General features: G+C 37.8%; 2 protein-coding genes across 7 annotated transcripts in view; one reads left to right on the top strand and one right to left on the bottom strand.

The window, feature by feature from the left end:
- LOC129440616 (uncharacterized) overlaps positions 1-18,729 on the top strand; it is a 64,298-nt gene extending 45,569 nt beyond the window's left edge. For 2 of the 3 annotated variants that reach the window (XM_055200063.2, XM_055200066.2), the window contains exons 4-15: positions 1,745-1,819; positions 8,878-9,015; positions 9,170-9,247; positions 10,584-10,735; positions 10,943-10,997; positions 11,131-11,205; positions 13,528-13,633; positions 14,520-15,281; positions 15,361-15,444; positions 15,526-15,650; positions 16,804-16,855; positions 16,955-18,729. In XM_055200063.2, coding sequence (XP_055056038.2) covers positions 1,745-1,819; positions 8,878-9,015; positions 9,170-9,247; positions 10,584-10,735; positions 10,943-10,997; positions 11,131-11,205; positions 13,528-13,633; positions 14,520-15,281; positions 15,361-15,444; positions 15,526-15,650; positions 16,804-16,855; positions 16,955-17,091 — 1,839 coding nt within the window. In that variant the 3' untranslated portion in view covers positions 17,092-18,729. The remainder of the gene's footprint in view (positions 1-1,744; positions 1,820-8,877; positions 9,016-9,169; positions 9,248-10,583; positions 10,736-10,942; positions 10,998-11,130; positions 11,206-13,527; positions 13,634-14,519; positions 15,282-15,360; positions 15,445-15,525; positions 15,651-16,803; positions 16,856-16,954) is intronic. The other variant, XM_055200065.2, reaches the window with a different exon arrangement.
- A 115-nt stretch (positions 18,730-18,844) lies between these two features.
- rtkna (rhotekin a) overlaps positions 18,845-23,311 on the bottom strand; it is a 141,445-nt gene continuing 136,978 nt past the window's right edge. For 3 of the 4 annotated variants that reach the window (XM_055200071.2, XM_055200068.2, XM_055200069.2), the window contains exon 12: positions 18,845-21,933. In XM_055200071.2, the coding sequence (XP_055056046.1) occupies positions 21,311-21,933 (623 nt within the window). In that variant the 3' untranslated portion in view covers positions 18,845-21,310. The remainder of the gene's footprint in view (positions 21,934-23,311) is intronic. The other variant, XM_055200072.2, reaches the window with a different exon arrangement.

Here is a 23,311-nt window from a genome sequence, read left to right as displayed (position 1 = left end):
GAGAGAAAGAGAGAGAGAGAGAGGAAGAGTTTCATCCGCTCATTTGCATGCCAAAACACCCAAAAACGACACACTTTTGCTCAGGCCTACAAAGTGGCAATTTTAACATGTTATAATAAATTATCTAAGGGGTGTTTTGAGTTAAAACTTCACATACGCACTCTGGGAACACCAAAGACTTATTTTACATGTTAAAAAAATCTCACAATATGACCCCTAATTGTTGATTTTATATTATTTTATATGTTGATATGTTTTATTATTGTTTAAAATGTTAACATACATAAAAGAATCTGAGCTAATATGAAAAACATGTAACAAATAAATATTAAAATTGAGACTAGGCCTATTAATAGAACGTGATTTGCCGGGCCACTCACTACTGGTGCACCATGTTGGAGACCGCAGCTACGGGTTTAGGTCAAGTCTGTGAAAACCAAGCTAAATTCATTTTTCTGATTTGCTGTTTTTTTTTACATCATATTACATAATGTAACCATTGACTTCCATAGTAGGAAAAAAATATGTTGGAAGTATTGTGATAAATGATGAAGAAAATATTTTGATAAATGATGGTAAGCACACAGTTGACAATACCCATTAAATTTCATCATATTTTTATTCCTACTATGGAAGTCAAGGGTCACTCTGCTGTGTGTTTACCATCTCTCAAAATATCTTATTTTGTGTTCATCAAAAAAAAAGAAAAAGAAATTCATACAGGTTTAGAACAACACGAGGACGAGCAAATGATGACAGAATTTTCATTTTAAAGGGAACTATCCCTTTAAAGGACAAGTTCGGTACTTTACACTTAAAGCCCTGCTTTCAGATTGTTCATGATGAAATAAAACGGCCCTGACCGAAATCCGGACACATGATGCTGGCCCGAGAATTTTCGCGTGTTTGTTGTATTACCCCCCACGTCTACAATGGTGTATAGGTGCACTGGAACAATCCTTCCTAAAATGCATTAAACTTTTATTTACAAAGACTTGAAACTCACCGAGTGGTCAGAGGTATTCACTGATACGCTCACACAAAAATCGCCTCAAAAGATGCTTTCCAACAGGTGTATTATCATTCGTTGTAAACTTGTGGACCTATTTTTCCAAACGCCTCACACCCGTATATTCTTCCGCTGAGAGCTTGAATAATAGACACTCCAGCCCAGTTGGTGGCGATAATCCACCTTTGCCAATTGCAAGAATACAAACAACGTTCCCGGTGCGGAGTAATACCGTACCTCACAGCACATCTAATACAAGTCAATGAAGTTGCCAAAAACTACAATAAAACCTGTTGGAAAGCATCTTTGTGTGAGCATATCAGTGAACACCCCTGACCACTCGGTGAGTTTCACGTCTATGTAAACGAAAGTTTAATGCATTTTAGGAAGAATTGTTCCAGTGCACCTATACAGCCATTGTAGAGGTGGGAGGTGATAGAACAAACACCCGAAATCATATGTCCAAATTTCAGTCAAAACCTTTCTATTTCATCATTAACAATCTGAAAACAGGGCTTTAAGTGTAAAATACTGAACTTGTCCTTTAAGGCCATGTCAAATTAAAGCATTGTGAAATCAATGATTGAAATAAAAATCAGATTATTGTATAAGACTTTAGTCTGGATTTCACAGTCAAAGTCAAATATTAAGAGACTTACAGTTTTTGAGATTATAAAGACATGTAAAAAGACGTTGTTGTATTATAAAGCAGCATCTCTTTTGACTACATCACAGGTTGGTGAGGAAGTGGATGAAATCCGCAGAGAAGAATGTGCCAGCCATGTCCCTGCCATCAAGACCTTCTTCAAGGTAACAAACAGTCTCTTGACTCATTCGTTTACTCTGTTTCTCATAAAGAACTACACAAAAGATTCATCTAAACATTGTGTTACAAAATAGAGAGTGTTTTGATACCATTACAGTGCAGTATTTACTGCTGTGGCTACATCTTTCTTTGCAACATGCACACATTTTTCTTTTCTCATCTACATCCTGTGTTTCTGTCACTGGAATGTTGTTTCTGTTAGTCTTCTTTATAAATCTGATCTGAAGTTGAGTCACACACGCACACACACACATGAGCGCGCACACACATTTTCTGTGGGGACATTCCATAGACGGAATGTTTTTTATACCGTATTTTCTGTCCCCTTTCCCTAACCCAACCTCAAATATCATCCTGTTTGATTTATAAGATGTTTTTCTCATGGCGACCAAAAAGAATATCCCCACAAGGTCTAAAAATGACTGGTATTACTCTCTTTGAGGGGACATTTGGTACATTATATATAAGTACATTCTTTGAATAGTTTTGTCAAACTAGGAAATGATTTCATAAACTGTAATTAAAGTTCAGGTCGCAAATAAGCAGAGCTGGTGCGGGTGATCTACTATATGCCCTTAACCCTTATGTGTTGTTGGGGATGTTTTCATCCACTAGAAGGTTTTTTTGCTCTTAATTTGGCCACAACGTTCTCTCAGTTTTAGCAAATTGAATGATTTTTGGTGACAAATCTTATATTTACATATATTTTAAGAAAATGCTTTGAAAATTTTCAAAAACTCAACGATATACCGTTGGCAAATTTACTTCCCTTTCGTGTTGAAAACATCCAGTAAATTCAACGGCTATAAAAATGTATCAGATGAATATTTTTTCCAAATTTTTTATTCATAAATCTGTACTAATCAAAACTACCAAATCTTCACAAAAATTCCATGATTTTAACTCTTTAATTGCCAAGTTTATACGTGGTGTCGCTGATTTGGGAAAAACACACACAAAATGACAGATTTTCAATATAAAAAGTGATTGTAAACCGGATTTTTGTTTACCTTTTTCACAGTCTTGGACATGTCAAAGATTGGAAAACATTGGCTTTGAAGCATTTTTAGTTTTTGTGTAGCATCAGTTTTTATTTTTTTCTCCCTCATTTATTGTTAGTGGCTGTTTTTGCACCATTGACTTCCATTATAACCACATTTTTTGATTGCAGAGCTATGACACCTTTTTATCATGCATTTTTGAAAGTTGATGTTTTTTCCTTGTGCTAAGAGGTCAAATTTGTCATTTTTACTGTTCATCACCATGTGGCACTATTAACCCTTTAGTAGGCCTATGCAAAAACAGAGCTTAATTTCTGGCTTGTACATTGAGTTTGTACACACACACACACACACACACACACACACACACACTCACACAAATATGCTTTTATTATGGAGTTATGTTGCTCGTGTTTTCAAAATATGTGTTTGTTGCATCATGTGAACCATGTGCATCACGCGTTTTGTCAAAATAAGTGCCTGCTGCACACGCGTCAAAACCGTTTATTATAAAAGAGACGCTCACGTTCACAAAATACACGCAAGGGACTCCCTTAACAGTAAACTCTGATTACGCATAAGATTATGCGAGTATCTGGCAAACGCAGCATCTCTTTTATCATAAATCCTTTAGACACATCTGCAGCAGGCACTTATTTTGCCAAATCACGTGATGCACACACGATCACTCGACGCGCATAACACATATTTTGAAATTAAGAACCACACACATGATGGACTACATACATGTTGTGACGAACTTATCATTGAACGCCCTCGAAAAAAGAAGTCACCGGCCGCCACTGCGTCTAACCTAAGCCTCAGATCTGATATCAGAGTTCTTTGACCTGTATTCTGCTTTAGATAATTGTTTGATCTTTCTTATCTTACCTTACTGGTTTGCTTGAACAAATGGAATTTAGCTCACATTTGCCCTTTATTTGAATAAATAGGTGGAGTATGTAAAAAAGACTCTCACACAATGAAACGACAAACCCTCTTAAATAGTACTAATGCGCTGTCCTGTTTTATTTTGAGAGTTTCCTCTTTAAAAATGTTTTCCTTCCTCTGCTAGTATCTGTTAAGTGATGGCTAGCTACTTGATCTCATTGTACAGTAATGCTCTCTTCCTCTGTTATTGCCTTAATATTGTTTTTCCCTGAACAAGCGAGTATGGCACTGACAGACACGAGGGACACAAACTGATCATGGCAGAAAGAAAGTAAAACACTTTGTGTTATAAAAAATGTCATGATATTTTGAGCCGTTGTGTGATAGAGAAACCATTTTAGCATTTAGAAGGTTTAAACATCTGTCTTGTAGGTGTCTGATAAAGCAGCCTTTGCTTTTATTACTTCACCACCCAGGCAATGTTGCTTTAATATTTCCAAATTAATAGATGGTTGCATGAGATCGTAAAATACACTCAATGTCTTAGGTTTTAATGCCATATAAAGACATTTCCTGGTCAGCTCCTTGGGCATGCCAAGAATGTTGTTTATTTAGTTCTTAGATTTACTCTCTCCTGAGATCGACAACCTTTATGACCTTGTATTGTGTGGTGTTCATGTAGTGTTTGATAAATGTTATCATGTGTATGTTTTTAAAAGTGATTTATGCTTTATTATCATTTGGGTTCAAGTCTTGTTTGTGATTTTTGCGTTGATTTATGGTTGTTCACGCATGAACTCTGTTTGGTTTAATAAGGGCAGGAATTAAAGTTTTATCGTGTGGGAGAGGTTGGGACATCAAATCATACTGTCAGTTTCCAACTACAGTATATCTTGTCTAGATCAGACAGCTGAAGTCTTGGCTACAGATTCATTTAGAGTCTTCAGTCCCCAACAATCCTCTGTATGTATATCCCTGGAGAACCCAAGAACCCTTCTCTTAGCGGCAATTAACATTGGCCAAATTTGACCCGTGGGTTCTCCAGGGATATTCTTGCTTTTGTAAATGTAGTTGGATCTACATAAGCAAGACATAGCTTGTGACAACCCTGCTATAAATGTTTTGTTATTATCAACAATGCTGACAAGTTTGTTTTAGGATTGCCTTAACAAGAGCTTGTTGTTTAATGACACGGTCCTATAATTTGAGTGGCCAATCAGCATTGCAGGATTACAAATATTTAGTGCAACAGCACTGGTACATTAATATTGCATTGTATGTTGTTATGTAGAATTAGCTATGCTGATGTTCAGTATCACATTGCTACAGCAGTAATAACAAACACCCTTTTTAGATTTCATGTTCAAGATCTTCAGTAGCTTCCAGATAATAAGAACTGAAGATAAAGATAAAGAACTGAACTTAATGTAAAAAGCAGCTAATTTGACACAGTGTACTTATTGGCTTCAGAGTTTCACCTCCGGACTATCAGTAACATGATTACAGATAAGTATAAGCCACAATAAGTGTAAATCCCCCTCAGCGACTCCAGCTTTCTCTCTTCATTACTCTCTTTTTATTGTCTTTTCATGCGAGTCTGTGCTGGTAAAGACTCATACATCACGGCCAGATTGACTTGTCAGGTCTTAGTGTTTTAAAAGATGTCTGCAACTGCTGTTTACCATCAAACTGGATATGTATTATACATTAGTCAGTGTTGACCATTAATCAGAATATGTTAAAGTGGACATTTCATAAGACTTTTTTTAAGATGTAAAATAAATCTTTGGAGTCCCCAGAGGACGCATGCGACGTCCCAGCTCAAAACACCACATAGATCATCCACTACAGCATGTCAAAATCCCCACCCAGCAGGTGTGAGCAAAAATGTGCCATCTTGGGTGTGTCCTTGTAAATTCAAACGAGTTGATCTCTGCACTAAATGGCAGTGTCGTGGTTGGATAGGGCAAATTAAGGGGCGGTATTATCCCCTTCTGACATCACAAGGGGAGCCAAATTTCAGTGACATATTTTTTCACATGCTTGCAGAGAATGGTTCTAGGTTGATAGAATCACTGGGGACCTAATAATAGAATTTGAACATGGAAAGACATATTTTCGTGATATGTCCCTATAAATGTCAGTTCGATTTTTCAGCAAAGTCCTGTAAGTACAGGGAAGACGAATGTAAAAGCCCCTGCTTGTCCAATGAAAAAGGGAGGAAAGAGAGGTTTTGACCTAAAAAAGCTTGCATGCACTTAGGGGTTGTGTACACCAAAACTTTTAAACGCTGCTGAAAACGCCTGGACAACGCCGAATGCCAGCTGTTTTTCAGCTGAGTGCCAGCTTTCTTCAGCTAAGCATTTTGGTAGCTCTGATATGTCAGCTGTGAGACGGTTGGTTGCTGTGATATTTGTCCCGCCCCTCCTCAACTGTGATTGGACGGCCACGTGAGAACTGACATTGACAAGCAGAGCTTTTTACCAAAATTTTGAATATTTTTCAACTCTCGGAGCTCAGCGCTCGGGCACCGGTTTTCAGCGCGGAAGAAAACAGCTAGCTGCTGGCTTATTTGAAAAACGCTGAGCTTCCATTGGAAACAATTGAAAACATGTGCTGGCCGCGGGCGTAAACGTTTTGGTGTGCACAACCCCTTAGGCTGGATTTACACTGCAGACCTTGATACCAAATTCCGATTTGTTGACTCATCCGATTTTTTTGATGACCTGCTTACATAATCTTTTAGAAACCAACCTCGTATCTGATATCAGTATTTACACTAAAAACTTGGTAAAATGTTGCGATACATAATGGACACAGACAAATTATTTATACAAATATTATATAAAGATTATAGAGCCTTATTTCTGTAAAAGACATAAAACTTTAACATTAATCTACTAAGTGGAGCCGTTGCGCCAAAGATATATTGCTAAGAAGTAGGGCTGCAAAACAACTAATCGCAACTAATCATTTGCAGTATAAAAGTTTTTGTTTACATCATATATGTGTGTATATTGTGTATAATAATTAGATGCATATATAAATACACAAACATGCATGTGTATATTTAAGACATATTAACATATAAATGTTTATATTTATATATAATTTATATTATATATTTATATATATACATACATAATTTGTTTTACACAATACACACACATATATGATGTAAACAAAAACTTTTATTCTGCAAACGATTAGTTGCGATTAGATGTTATGCAGCCCTACTAAAAAGTGTCATATGATCAGTTGATGTCATTTGCCAACGTCACATTTTCAATGACGCACGACACATCTTGACATGGAATATCCGATCTGTCCGCTTACATTGCGGATGCGAATGCATGTACGTGATTCATATCCAATCTATGCACTTTTTCCCTACTTACACATCCCGTGGTCATATTCGATCTGTGACACTTGAGAGAGAAAAAATCTGAATTGAGTCACTTCAAACAGGCAGTGTAAACGCGGCTTTAAAGGGTTTTACAGTGATAGAGATTTAAATTAGTTATATACTAATAAAATGGCTAAAGTGACATTTGTGAAAATAAGGCATTTCAGTCAATGACTTTTAAACATTTTATTGCCATTAAAAAATGTATGAACCTAAACATAAAAGCATGATCAAAAAAGCTCTTTTGTTCTATATATAGACCTAATATGAATGAGCACATGTCTTGTTTGTTGTTGATATCAGGAAGGTACATGAACCGTACAAATGGGTTTATGTGTTTTTTGTTTCCCACAAAGACTGGGAACTCTCGACCATTGTTAAAACTAATTTATTATGAATGTAATGCACTTTATGTCTGGCTGATTGAAACCTGACCTGAGATAAGATCAGAACTGTAATCTGTATTATTATTTTGACAGTAAGCTGAAGGCATTGGGGTGTGTACTGTATGGGAGAGAATCTGCCATCACTGCTGTTAATATTGTCCTCACCACTAAAGCCCTGAGGCCAACTGCATGTCAGGGGCTCATCCGAAGCATGTAATAACAGAATTAAGTCATTGAACTCCTCCCAAGCAGAAAAAGGGATAGACGGGAAGGGAAATTAGCCTCAATTTTAACCTAATGTTCTGGAATCGTTTTAGTAACAGAAAAACAATGAGATGTCACCATATCGGTTCTGACATGTTCGCATTTTTGTACATTTCAGAGAAGATGTTGTGTAGCAGCCTGCCTGCTAGTGACAGCATAGTTAATCCAATATAAAGCTGTGGGTTTTGTTGGGTCTGAGCCCAGTCCAGCTTTCATGAGAGCGTCTAACAGGTCCCATGTCTCGGTTTCATTTGTCTCCTACTCCCTTTTCTCTCACAAACCACATCACTTCATCTTACACTGCATAGATTTGGTTAGGGGTGTACGGTTTTGGTGAGCAGTGATTAATCTGGAATTGAGGAATTCTGTACTATAATATAAATTAAAAGAAATTAAAGGTTTTGTTTACATAATATATGTGGGTGTACTGTGTATAATAACACACACACACACACACACACATGCATGTATATAATTAAGAAACATTTGCATGTGTATATACATGTTTATATTTATAATATATATTATATATAAATATAAATATTTATTAAATCATTTTTTTCTTAAAATTACACATGTATGTGTGTGTATTTATATATGTACATAATTATTATACACAGTGCACACACATATTATGTAAACAAAAACTTTTATTTCTTTTATTAAGACTTTTTCAAAGTATATATATATATATATAATAAATCTGATTTTATATTAAAATTCTGAGTGGATATTTTCAGTGGAAAGTTGTCCAGTTGTTATTATTTCACTATTTTTCATTATTATTTTTATAATTTTTCATTAATTAAATTGATTTTCTGTACAGCTCAGCTGACACAGCATTGCAATAGCAGCGCAAAGATCACGGGTTCGATCCCAGGGAACACACATACTGATAACAAGCATACCTTAAATTTCATCTAAGTTTCTTTGGGTAAATGTAAATTGTGTTTACATTGAGTCTAAAAATGAGTGAAAAATGAGTCTATTGAGTTTAACAGATGAACAGCAGTGACAAAATGACAAAATAAGATATTTAAAGAGAAAAATATATGCTCAATGTTTTTCATCTCTTGATGGTTCTGTAATCACAGGAGGCCCAAGCATTTATTACAGCCTCGAACCAAGATGAGGTGACAGAGGAGAAGATTAGATCTGCCATTGAAAAGATTCGACCACCATTGGAGAGATCGAGGAGACCTTCAAAGGCACTGGATAATGAGGAGACTGTGGTAAGTTACACAAAGGCTGTGTGTGAGGGCTTCTTTCATTAAAATATAAAGAAGTGTATGTTTCAGATTATAATTTACAGGTATACTTTGGAGAGTTGGGTTTTTTTTGGTTATTTCTGAGTCTTTTGTTTGGTTTCATGTGCCACACCCACAGGGTACAAACTACAAGAAGACAAACGCTGCAGTGGAGATAAAACGGATTAACAGAGACTCCTTCTGGGCACGAGCAGAGGTACAGCTATGCTAGTTCTCATCATTTACTTTTACATAACATCCTTTGGATTCCCCAGCATGTTGCTGTTTTTACAGCCAAGAAGAAATATGATCAAGATTAAAACCATGCTGAAAATCTAAGTGGCGCTTAATGCAGATTAGTTGTTCTTTATTGCATAATAAAACCATACATGATAATCCAGAGATTCCCTAATGTGGAGAGAAGGGGGTTTGCTAGTGGTTTATTTTGTGTTCTTGACTGGCTGACTATGGATTATCAAATATATTACGTGGCAGCTTACCAAATAAATAAATGCACATGACATATTGCTTTAAGTTGCAATTGTTTATTATGTGAGATGAAAGAGATTTTAGAGAGATACGAGATACAGAAAACTATAACTGGAATGTATGAAAAAAGTTGCCTGCAACAGTCAGCTATACAATATACCAATATGATGTATACTTTATATAAAAATGCATGACTGCAGAATAACTGATCAATCAAAATTATGCATTAAATAATATAAACATTAGATTTTTACCATTTTGGAATCCATTTAGCCGATCTCCGGGTCTGGTGCCACAACTTTTAGCATAGCTTAGCATAATCCATTGAATCTGATTAGACCATTAGCATCGTGCTCAAAAGTACCAAAGAGTTTTAATATTTTTCCTATTTAAAACTTGACTCTTCTGTAGTTACATCGTGTACTAAGACCGACAGAAAATTAAAAGTTGGGATTTTCTAGGCCGATATGGCTAGGAACTATACTCTCATTCTGGCGTAATGATCAACGACTTTGCTGCCGTAGCATGGCTGCAGCAGGCGTAGGGATATTATGTAGTGCCCCAAAATAGTCCCCTGCCATTGAAAGTTACTAAGGGAACTATTTTCGGCTTCTGCATAATATCATTGCAACTGCTGCAGCCATGGTACTGCAGCAAAGTCCGTGATTATTAAGCCAGAATGAGAGTATAGTTCTTAACCATATCTGCCTAGAAAATCACAACTTTTAATTTTCCGTCGGTCTTAGTACACAATGTAACTACAGAAGAGTCAAGTTTTAAATAGGAAAAATATCAAAACACTTGGATTTTTTTTGCGCAATGCTAATGGTCTAATCAGATTCAATGGATTATGCTAAGCTACGCTAAAAGTGGTAGCGCCAGACCTGGAAATTCCAAAACGGTAAAAATCAAATGTTTCACTCTAGGGGTGCTGGAAAATGCCTTCAATTTGAACATTTTTTTGAATTCTGAACTTTTTGCAGCAGTTTAATAGTCTTGTCCAGTAAACATATGTAATGTAATGTAATTTCATATCTTGTAATGTTTAATATAATGTGTCACAGCGTGAGGAGGAGGAGAGAAAGGAAGAAGAGCGCCGGAGGGCTTTAGAAAACAGACGCCGCTGGGAGAGAGAGAGAATTCTGCAGGAGAAAAAAGAGGCTGAAGAGAGAGACCGAAAGATGGAGGAAAAGTTACAGATGATTGAAGAACAAAGGTTTGTATAATACACCTGATAGAAAGACTCTATCATCTTGAAAAGACCAACATTGTGGGGTCTTACCAGGCCTTTTGATTAGTTTAACCAACTTTAAGTGATGATGATTCACCAGCACTAAACCAGCTTGGACTAGCATTGAACCTGAGTCTGCTGATTCTGAGTGTTTTAAACTCTTTTACCTTTACTTCCATGTTGTTTTCCCAGGAGAATCCAAGCTGAGCTCGATGAAAAAGCTAGAAAAGAAGAAAAGGCTAGATGGGTGTGTGTTCATGAGTGCATTTATTGTCTTTACCTCACTGTTTACTTCTTAACATTGTGATGGAATTGTGTAGGGTTAGCCGATTATACTGATTAATATTCCTGTTTGTGTATGTTCTTTGTGTAATCTCTAGGAAGAGCAGCAGAGAGAACATGAGGATGACATGAGGGCGCGCCTTAGACGCAGCGAGTCCATCGAGAAAGCAGCTGTGAGTTTTTCCTCATTTGGTTCCTCGAGCAGATTAAAGCTGCCTTCAGTTTGTCTATACTAAAAGTTTTAGACAAAAAATAAATAAATAATAGTTTCTAATTTTACATGATAGAGCGGGTTGAGATCACATGACCAGCTGAATACGATAGAGGGTTTGCACATGACGTTACCATTGACGAGAGGGAATGCGGTTACACCAACTGAGTGGCAAAAGACAGAGCGGCAGCATTTGAGTACAACGTGACATCGTCAAAAACACGGTGAAAACAAATCGAAATGGGAAAAAAGCTGTTGTGCGATAGACGGTACTAACAGATTAACAAGAATTCAGAGCTATCGTTTCACAGCCAAAAAACACAGAAAGGAGAAGTAAATTGATCGTTCATGCCAACGTCCACAGACCACAGGTGGGTTGATAAGTTGCTAGGGTCACTATCAAGAAGAGGTTTTACTTTCTACCTAAAAGTTTTTTTCAAGTATTTGTATTTTATCCGTCGTTGTATTTTATGCCAAAGCATATTATCGTAATTTTTATTCTATTACATTTCATAAATACACATTTGTTTTACATTTAATATTTAAGTACATTGTTACTTTTACTCAAGTAAAAGTACACAACTTTAAAGTAATTAGGTATTAAATCAATTTTGATATGCAATATTAAAGAATACACAGTATGATTCTATGCTTTAGAATGTAGTGAAGTCAAATTTTGTAACTAAGTATTGTCTACCTCTGCTATCAAGTCCAACTAAATTTAATTTAAGCTAATAATAGTCAGTTTTACTGGCATTTTCGCAGCAGCCCCTATGAAAACCAGCCATTTTGTTGCACGTTTTGCCACTCAACAGGGCGAGCTGTTGCGTGGTCAAGTGGAAAAGTGACGTCAATGCATACCCTCTATACTGCGTTCACGCTGTATCGTACTTACTGCTTCTTCCAGATGACAACGCGAGCACGTCCTCAGACTGGGGTTTATGCGTTTTTTGTACAGCAAAATGAATCCATGTGAAAGAATAGTATTGGCAGCTGTAAAATACATAATTACAATATTAAATTACATTTTAATGCTTCTGCTAAATATTGCAGAAGACAGAAAGTGCATCAGGTAACAAAAATAACATACTGAAAGTGCTTCCTCGTGAGGTTGCAATGGTCACGCAAGTGTCACGTAATACAAGTCGCAGGGACGTAAATGGTTTGTACATGTTGAAAAGTTGTAATTATAGTAATTATGACATGGCGTGGACACCTACATTTTACCACAGAATAGTTGTACACTTTTTATTGCATAATAAGTTAAAAGTGTCTCACTGCAAATGTGCTCTTTTATGATGGCATTAGTAACCTAAAACTTTACAATAAGATTATTTTTAACATGTTTTGCATTTGCTTTAGTGGTGCTCATTTCTGTGTCTGAAATATGCTTTTTTTCCAGCTCCCCTAGAGTTAGACATTTGATTATTACCATTTTGGAATTTCCGGGACTGGCGGTACCACTGATGATACTGCAAAATGATATTACGCAGAGCCCAAAATAGTCCCCTGCTATTGAAAGTTACCAAGGGGACTATTTTTAGGCACTGCGTAATATCATTGCGCCTGCTGCAGCCATGTTACGGCAGCAAAGTCGTTGATTATTACACCAAAATGAGAGTATAGTTCCTAGCCATATCTGCCTAAAAATTTTAACTTTTAATTTTCCGTCAGTCTTAGTACACAATGTAACTACAGAAGAGTCATAAATAGGAAAAATATAAAAACTCGGGTTAGTTTTTAGCACGATGCCAATGGTCCAATCAGACTCAATGGATTATGCTAAGCTATGCTAAAAGTGATAGCGCCAGACCCGGAGATCAGCTGAATGGATTCCAAAACAGTAAAAATCAAATGTTTAACTCTAGGGGAGCTGGAAAATTAGAATATAAGTGGCGTGTCCCTTTAAAGCCCCTATGAAATCAGAACTGACTGTTCTTCTTATTTTTTTTAGAATACTGCAGTGTTTATTATAAACAATTAATCTTTGTTTATTCATGTGCCCTCAGGGTTTTAAATGAACTTTTTCCCTCAATTTGGCTACAAAATTATTCTGTTACCAGCCATTCAGAAATTCTACTACACAAGAGAAAATAACCAGATTAACTATGTCATGCTTTAAAAAAAAACATGTACTAATACTAAATCAAAATTTTATTCAAACAAAATTGCGTTTCACTCGGAAATCATTACTACCTGGAAGTCAAGTTCACAGGGACTTTAACAAACACATTTATGCTTTTGCCGAAATTAACTGAATGATTGTTCTTCTTTTCACCAATAGGAGGCAGCAGTGCTTGTTTCCCAGCGCTCTATGAATCCCAGGGAGTTCTTCAGACAGTTATCAGCATCCTCACAAAATTCCTCCAGCCCTGTATCACCACGCTCAGGTAAACATAGCTTTTAGAGACCTAATTGAGTTGATTTTTACTTAAAAAAAAAAAAATATTAAAATAGAACTTAACATTTTGGAGAATGACCATTTCAACACATTGATCTATGGGGCTGTTTACACTTGGTATTAAGATGTGTTTTCATCGATCGGATCACATGTAGACGAGAGAGACACATTATGTTTACATCTGGTATTTAAATCCGTCTCTTTTGTCCACATTCGACCGCTTTTGTCCTGAATACTTTTAGGGGTGGTCTGTGAGACGGTGGGCAAGTCTCTCTACTGTCATTCAAACGCGAGCGTGAGTAATTATGAGTTTATATGGACGCGAACTAATATTATGTCGGAGTCCGCGTGTATGTCTAGCAAGTAAACATGCTGTACAGTGTTTTGTTCGTGTATATGTTAGAGATTTCTCTGAATTTTCAGCGCAATTACGGAGATCAGCCGCTTTAGTTGTATCAATGAAAGGCTAAAAATAGCACTGTTCACCATCTGTTCACGCCAGAAGTCAGAAAATACGTACAAATTGTGTTTAGATAAATAGGCGGAGAAAAGGCGGTCGCGTGTGGCTGTTCGAACACATTCAACCACATGTGCATTTACACAAGCAAAAGCAATCCGATCGAAAGTGGTTTCGACTACCTCTGAATGTGGTTGAAAGTGGTCGAAAGTTCAGCTCAAAACGTTTTGAACACCGTTTACACCTGGCATAAACGTCGTCCACTTGTGATGCAATCGATGAAAACGCATGTTAATGCCAAGTGTAAACAGCCTCACTGATAGCCAAAACTGAGTCTGTCTAAAACATCAGTCTATTACAGTATTTTTTTGTCTCAACAAAATAAACCATTCCATTTACTTTACCATTTTTTCCCTAGCAAAATCTCCATTTCGGCGCTACCAGCGCAGTTTGACAGACACAGCCTTTATCTTTGAGAGGGCCAATTCCACCTCTGGTCCCACTTCTCCTCATAGCCCCACCTTAAGGTCTCCCTTCTCTCGTAGCCCAACGGCATCCTACAAGCGTCCTACATCTCCGCTCAGTCCACCTTACCGTACAATCCCGTCACCACAGCAGCCTCACATACCTGCAACATCTCCTCCTCCGACACCACCTGCTCAACAGTCTGAACCACCCGTGTCACCTCTTCCCATCTCCAGACACTCTCCAGCTCAGTCATCACCACCTAGCCAAACCCCAGTCCATGAATCAGCTTTTCCTGCATCTCCAAAGCTGCTGGAGAGTCATGATATGCAGATAATTTGTGTCCTTAGCAGACAGGAAGTGCCTAGTGCACCAGTACCTGTCCCTCCAATACTGCTGGAGCCAGAAATAGACTTTATTGCCAAGGCTGTGCTGGTTGAAGAAGATGAAGAAGACGACGTAGTGGTACCCGAAGAACCTTCAGCCATGTCATGTGCGCCTTCAGATACAAAGATTCTTACAAACTATAAAAATGTCCTGACGGAAGTTGAGGAGCAGGAATCTCAGGATGAACCAGGATTTGAAGAGCAGCCTGCTGCAGAATCGGAGGACCCATATGAGGAACAGTCAGAACCTGAAGTGCCCAGAACTGTGACACCAACCTTAGTAGAGGTCTCGGAAGAAAATTCTGACGATGACCTACCGGAGAACCAAGGTGATTTGGGAACACCGAAACAGAATTTGAAGAAATGCATAACTGTTCCTATAGTTGAGATTTCATGCTGTGTTTTCAGAGCCATGTGTAAAGGTGGCAGAATATCATCAAATCCTGGAAGAAGATGAATCAGAATGTGAAAGACCACAGAATGGTACAGGAGGTAGGGAAGTAGTTAAAGTATACAGTTTGGTGATAAATGTCTCCTAAATGTTTAGCACTAACATCTTTCTTTGCTTTTTAGGTGAGGATGTTGATGAGGATGTTGAGGATGCTGCAAACAGCCCACCTGAGAAGAGTTGTTACTCAGTTAATCATGAGAAAGATCAAGATGAACCCCAAACAGAGGTGGTGACTGAGAACAGAGAAGTACATAATAAACCAGACATCATAACTTTTACATTCAATTTTAAATCTTAAGGGGACACTCCACTTTTTTTGGAAGTATGCACGTTTTCCGGCTCCCCTTGAGTGAAACATTTGATTTTTACCGTTTTGGAATCCATTCAGCTGATTTCCGGGTCTGGCGCTAGCACTTTTAGCATAGCTTAGCATAGTCCATTGAATCTGATTAGACCATTAGCATCATACTACATACTACATTGTTCTGTGCGTGCATGCACAACTTGCGCGTACAATGTATACAGGGTTTAAAAAATCTGGGGGTGCGCGTACAGTACGCGTGCACTCTTCTATTGCCGTAAATTGCGTCTCACACACACTGTATGCGCATCCTCGCACTAGTGATGGGCGATTTCGAAGCACACTTCATGAGGCTTCAAAACATTTACAAATCTTTTGTTTCGAATCATTGGTTCGGAGGTTGTTTCAAACTGGCCAAAGTCACGTGATTTTAGCAAACGAGGCTTCATTACGTCATAACTGTTTCTAAACCTTTTGAAAATCCGACGATTCACCAGTAGGGGGAGTTTATCACAAATGACCGGTGTAGGTGAACTCGGGTCAGTTTTATTATAAATTTTCTTCAAGCATTCATCCTTCTGACTTATAACACTACCATTTTGTCTACTTTTGTTTATAGATAAATTTAATAACAAAAATGTGCATAATTTAAAAGGGAGTCCGTGTTAATGATTTGTTTGCCATAAATAAAACTAAAATCACAGAATACACTTTTAATTATGTCTTAATTAAATTAAATCATTTATTTTTCTTAAAAACATATTTTTAGAAAAATCTTGCTATTATTTTGTAAAAAGTGTAAAATGTTTGGACAGATCATGCTGCTTTTACTCTATTTTGACGAACAGTAGTCGCCAGTGTGTATGGTGTTTCCAACGCTTCGAAAAACTGAATCAATTTGCGAAGCAATTAGCTCAAATGATTCGAAGCTTCGAAAAGCTTCATTTCTCCCATCACTACCAAGCACACACATAAAAAATTGACCATACTTCGGCTTTTAGGATCATAAATGTGGTCTAAATGATGGGTGCTAGATTTCAAGTAATTTGGGTAAACAAAAGTAATGAAACAGATGTTTTTTTTCTCCTGTCGTACCTAGTCATCACCGGAAAGACTTCTCCGTGTACGAGCCTTATATGACTACCAAGCAGGTTAGTTTTGCTTCTTTCATTCAGCACGTAATTGTTTATTCTGGGTGTACATTGTTCTTATACAAAAAAATTAAACGAATTAAACTCTGTTCTTCACAGAGGATGACACAGAACTCTCTTTTGAACCGGGTGACGTCATTAGTGATGTGGAACCACTTGACGAAGCTTGGTGGAGGGGATCCAGCCAAGATGGACGCCAGGGACTTTTTCCTGCTAACTATGTAGAGACCATCTAGAGACATCTTTTAAGACGATTTATCACCCCCTTTTCTTTTCACTGATTCTCAGGGACTCAAACTCACAGCCCAGTCTACGAGGGTGCGCAAATCACTCTTAACATTTTAACATCAAATCAGAAAGGTTTGGGAAAATAATCAAAGGTCAACTTTAAAGGCAGGGTCCATGATCTCTGAAAGCCAATGTTGACATTTGAAATCACCTAAACAAACACGCCCCTACCCCAATAGAATCTGGACTTTCTTTTGATAGACCCGCCCCACACATACGCAACCCAGGCATTGATGTCGTTTAGAAGACACGCCCCATACTGCTGATTGGCTACAAGTGTGTTTTGGTAGTCGGCCCGACTACCTTTTCCAAAGTGTTTTTCAGAAATCGTGCACTCCGCCTTTAATGATAATGAACTTTAAGACAGAGTAATACAATTTCTGTTAGAAATGTACACTAATGATTATTATCATTTAATTTTTATGTCATTTAGTAGAACACAGTTTTTACTGAGAACACCAAAGCAACAAAACCTTCGACCTAAGAGAAATGTCCTCAGGGCAACATATTGTGTTGACCCAAGGACAACCTTTTGTAAATAAGACCTAAACCCACCCAAACCCTAACCCTAACTGAACCCTAAAATCAGAGGGACATGATAAGTGAAAAACAAAAGCAGTTTATCCTGATTGTAAGATTAATCTTGAAACAAACTGTAAACCTATTTCTGAAATCTGATTGGTTGATTGATCAGGAGAGCCCCAACAAAACGTGGTAGCGTCTGTTGGAAAGCAGATTTAACTTTTAATTTAACTTCCCATGCATTGATGTAGAGATGTTTACAAATAAGTCATTGCCAGAGACCAGTATGTTAATAATATTTAGTCAATTTTAAACAAATGAATACTAAAAGATTTTTGCAAATCTGTTAGAGACAGAAAGCAATAACCAAACTGATTAAAAGGTCATAGTGGACCCCTTTAAAATCGTAGTTTAATAGTGGTTCTGATAAACCACAACTGCTGTGGTCATAACCCTAATTCTTAAATTTTGCCCGAAAGGCACTTGTTGATGTCTTACCCTTGAAACACAATAAAACTCTTACATTTACAAAAATAGCATAAATCATAAATATAAGCAAACTTTAGGGTGAACTTGGCAGTCACAACTTATTTTGTCTTTAAAAAGGTTTCCAAAGCAGAATGCTTTCATATTAAATAAAACAGGATGTCCAATGTTATGTAAATACTATAGAAAACATGTTTTTTTCTATGTAATTTATTTATCTCTGACTATGAAAATAGAAATATTTCCTCCTAGTGTGGGATGTTCTAATTCGTTTAACTTTAATTTCTTCTTTGGATTTTGGTAAAAGGTAGTTTTTTAAAACTAACACATTCCCTTATACAAAAATCACATCATCACATTTAGCTTGTGCTATTAGTCATGTCTTCTGTTTGAGCTAATACTGCATGTTTCCTCTATGATTAAATCATTGTTTTATTTCCCACAGCAAAAGTAATGGTTTATATTCTTCATTTCTTGCACAGCCAATACAATGCTTTTATATTATTCAAATGTCATTATCATCAAGCAACCATATTCAGTACATGTATCATGCATGAAATCAAATTAAAGGGATTAAATAATAATATTTGTGTTCACCATCAAAACCATCATTGCCTCTTTTTTTCTTTTCTGGTAAAATGATTTGAGCATAGCACTGTAAGAATAAAAAAAAACACACAAACACACACACAATCTTGCTTTTCCTTTTAATTTATGCAATTCTTTACAACATATTGTTATTATACACTTAATAGTTTTTTTTCTCAAAATACAATGTGCATGCAGACAGCCTGCTGAAATGACGCTTCTCTCCATGTTAACATTCAATGTTATCTACAATGATAATCTAGAGCTTCACTCGTCTGATAGAATATATTGATATTATTTGATTTATAACAAATATGAATATGGTAAAATACAACTTTAATAAAAGCACAAAATGAAAATTACAAAACTTTACAATAACAAATAGTGTTTGAATGAATTTACAGGTTTTTAAATACAGGTCAGTGGCATTTGACTGGTTGAGCGCTGTTTATTTTATAGTGTGTCATGTCTACGACAAACATTTTTTTACTACTTCCGAATTTTAGAGGGAAGTTTAGTCTGATCCCTATTTCTATACTTCCACCTTTTAGACATTTATAATACACTTTATGAAGTTATATAAAGAAAACAAACAGCCTTCATGGACCAAATATAATATGTATTATATACATTGTCAGTATCATTCATGTTATTTCTGTATTACAGTAATGTAACAATATTTTTGTTAGGACAAGATCAACTCCACCCCTGAGGTTATTTTAAAATCATGATAATAGTTATCTGACGTTCATTACTGTTTATAAGGCTAATACTTTTAAAGGAAAACACCACCATTTTCAATATTTTACTATGTTCTTTCCTCAACCCAGACAAATCAATCCATACCCATCCTTATTCAATGCGCGCACACAATCCCTGCACAGCGGGTTGTGAATGTGTTAGCATTTAGCCCAGCCCCATCCATTCCCCAGGATCCAAACAGGGATGAACCCAGAAGCCACCAAACACTTCCATGTTTTCCATATCCAAAGACATGAGTAGTTACACGAGTAAGTATGGTGGCACAAAATAAAACTTTTATTTGGAGCCATAGGAATAAATGGGGCTAGGCTAAATGCTAAGACATTCAAGAAGCGCTGTACAAAGATTAAAAGTACAAAGCAGATAAAAAATGAGAACTATAATGTATGGTGGAAGAGCACTTAGTTTGCAGCACTTCGACCTCGGCGCACAGTAATATTGACGAAGTTTAAGCGAGAGGAGGAATAGTCAGGAGTGAGGATGTTACAATATAGTTGCAATGTTACAATATATCTTTTTTAGCTACTTAAAAAATTGCCACGTTTTATTTTGTGCCACCATACTTACTCGTGTAACCACACATGCAACCGTCCCCAAATAGGAAAAACATGGAAGTGTCTAATGGCCTCCAAATTCATCCCTGCCTGGATCCCAAGGAACGAATGGGGCTAGGCCAAATGCCAACACATTCACGACGCGCTGCACAAAGACCAAGTGCACACACCGACAAAAGATAGGGATGTATTAATTCGTCCAAGTTGAGGCAAGAACATAGTAAAATATTGAAAAACGGTGGTGTTTTCCTTTAAACATTGATCCCTTTACACTCTGACTGACTTTACACTGATACACTTCCCACACGTACTTTAACGCTTGACAAAACTGACCAATCAGGAAGCCACAAGAAATAACGCATGTACCGCTTGACTTTGAACTGTTGTAGCTTAGTATAGTAGTGAATCAATCAGAAAGCTTTAATGCAGTGGATCAAAACGAAGCACCATCAAGTCCCAGGAACCATGTATTTATATGGTACGTAATGGTGATATTTTAGTTGAGACCTTCACAATATGGTTCACATTTGCTGAGTATAATCACTTATGTACAGTAATCCTGAGGTCATCACAGTAACGGGTAATAAACAATCACATTTTCCCATGTTATTATCAAACCTGAATAAAGAGTATTGGGATCTGCACCTTCGCATATACATCGAAACATGCAATGAGCAGAATAACAGACAGCTATGTCAGCGTCAGATGCTGTGAATGTTCATCATCACATGGCAAACATCCAAAAAGTAGCACATGTGTATCGTTGTGCGAGCCTGATAATGACCATCTGCTAAAAGATCTCATTCATGCAGGTTTGTATGTCGCATTCAATAACAAACAAAGTTGTCAGCGTTTCACTCTGTTTAGGTTTATTTAAATATTAATACCACGCTTCCCTTAAAAGCAGCTGCTGAAAAATTTGCAAGCGAGTGATGATGAATATCGAGGACGTCAGCAGATTATTCACCTTTTTGGAGCCACAGAGCAGACAACACTGGGAAATGAATCCAGTCTGAATCCACTGCACCACTGTAAGCCTTGCACATGTACAGTAAAGGACATTTCACGTTAATACAATATAGTAGTGTAATATATAAATAGATCTGATTCCCATGTTGTTGAAATAAAGCAGAAAACTGCTATGAACAATGTAACATGATTCTCCCTATTGTCAAATACCGTCATCAAGCATACATGTTCCAGTTATTTCCAGGGTGGACACAGGGGCCAGCTCAAATTAGAGGAAGCGTGCGAGCTAAACCTGACTCTGCAGCCAGTTCCTGGGGTCTAACTTGGCTCTCAGATTCCTCAGGCTACGGCGTGCAGCGGACGGCCTGGAGAAGCCCAGGTCGGACTCTTGGCTGTTGCTTCCTTCGCTGGAGCTGTTGCTGGAAGTTGAACTGGAGCAGGACAGAGCAGTCTGAGCGGGCACCACCCCAGTGGCGGACGGCTGGCAGGTGCACCGGAAGCCCCCGTAGCCTCGACCGCGAAGAGTGGAGAGCTTGGCGTCCAGGGACAGGGTACGTGGACGAAAACGACTGAAAGGAGGATCGGGGGACCACGCCTGCCGAAAGCAGGGGCTGATACTGGCAGAGCTGTCGCCGTCTGAGGTCAGACTGGCGTTGGAGGAGAGAAGGCCGGGCGTACGGTGGCAGCGTGGGCTGCGGGGCTGACGGCTGTGCAGGCGGGGGCTGGGCGATTGGGGGGGCAGGTGAGCGACAAGGCGGTGCTGATGATTGGGAGGGGTTCTTGGGGTCTCTTCTTCAAACATGGACATCCAGTGAGGTGGAGATCCAAGCTGGGTCCTCAGGTCAAACTCGTCGATACGACGGGTCAGGATGTCGGTGACTGTTCCGATGTCGTCAGACGTGTCAATAACTGAGAACAAAGAGAAACGGTTGCTAGAATCAAAACCTTGTATTTGTATAAAATATAAAATGGTCACATTACACAAAAACTGCTTTCTAATGTGCCACTATAGCCGATTTTCAGCATTTAATGTTGTTCCAGAATCAATAAATCAATGATTTTTTATGTACTTGCAGAATAATTACATTAAATTTTTTTTATTTCCAGTTATTTTTAACTCTTTCCCCGCCACTGAAGAGTTGCTTTGTCAATTAAGAGAAAACATTTGCATAAAAACGTGTTCCTGATGAATTTTTATGTTAAAGGAATCGGGTGTGCCTCATAAGCCTTGAAAAGTGAAGCCTCTGGCTCTTTGATCGCCCCCTGGTGGCTGGCTGCAGTACAAGTCATAACCCCGCCCTCTCCATTCAAATGAATAGGACTTTGCTATAAATAAAAAAAATATTTACACTTACAATAAAAGTTTTCGAAAGATGGCTTTGGTCCTTTCAAGTAGTTGTTATCACGCTGATATATGTTCAAGTGTTAATTTTTGTGATAAGTTTCATTTTAGCTTGTAATTTGATGCTATAGAAACGGGGCGTGTCGTTATGATTGGAGTGGTTGAATTGGCCGCGCGAGCGTTTGGGCGGAAGTTTGATACCGCGGCTCCGCCTCTGGCTTCACGGACGATTCCTTCTGCGCATGCCTCGGCTCCAAACTGACGTTTTTACGTAACATGGCCGCGACCGTGGTCGGACATTTTTGGCTTCAATTCATTACAATGGTGGGAGGCGACGTCGCGTCGTCCATCTTTTTTTACAGTCTATGAAAGGAATAGTCAATTATCTTAAAAGAAAAATCCAGACAATTCACTCACCACCATGCCATCCAAAATGTTGATGTCTTTCTTTGTTCAGTCCAGAAGAAATTATGCCCTTTGAAGAAAACATTGCAGGATTTATCTCACCCCAATGGACCTTAATAGAGCCCAACATCTAACACTCAACTCAACACGCAACAGCCTTTTCAACAGAGTTTCAAAGGACTATAAACAATCCCAAACGAGGCATAAGGGTCTTATCTACCGAAACGATTGTCATTTTTGACAAGAAAAATAAAAAATATGCTCTTTTAAACCACAACTTTTCGTCTAGGTCTGGTCCAGCGCAACCTAACGTAAATGCGTAGTGACATTTATTAGTATCAGTTGACATACAACAACGTAGGAACGGTCCTCTTTCTCAACACTTCTAAACACTGGGGCGGAGTTTCGTGTTCGTCCTCTGTGACCTCTTGACGTATTGCGTGGGGTCACGCTGGCGCATCACGACTGGATCTAGACGAGAAGTTGTGGTTTAAAAGTGGATATTTTTTATTTTTCTTGTCAAAAATGACAATCGTTTCG

Source organism: Misgurnus anguillicaudatus, chromosome 22 (assembly GCF_027580225.2).
Source record: "Misgurnus anguillicaudatus chromosome 22, ASM2758022v2, whole genome shotgun sequence".
Lineage (NCBI taxonomy): Eukaryota > Metazoa > Chordata > Actinopteri > Cypriniformes > Cobitidae > Misgurnus > Misgurnus anguillicaudatus.
Note: the sequence above shows the minus strand (reverse complement) of the source record. Positions and strands in the feature narration are given on the sequence as shown.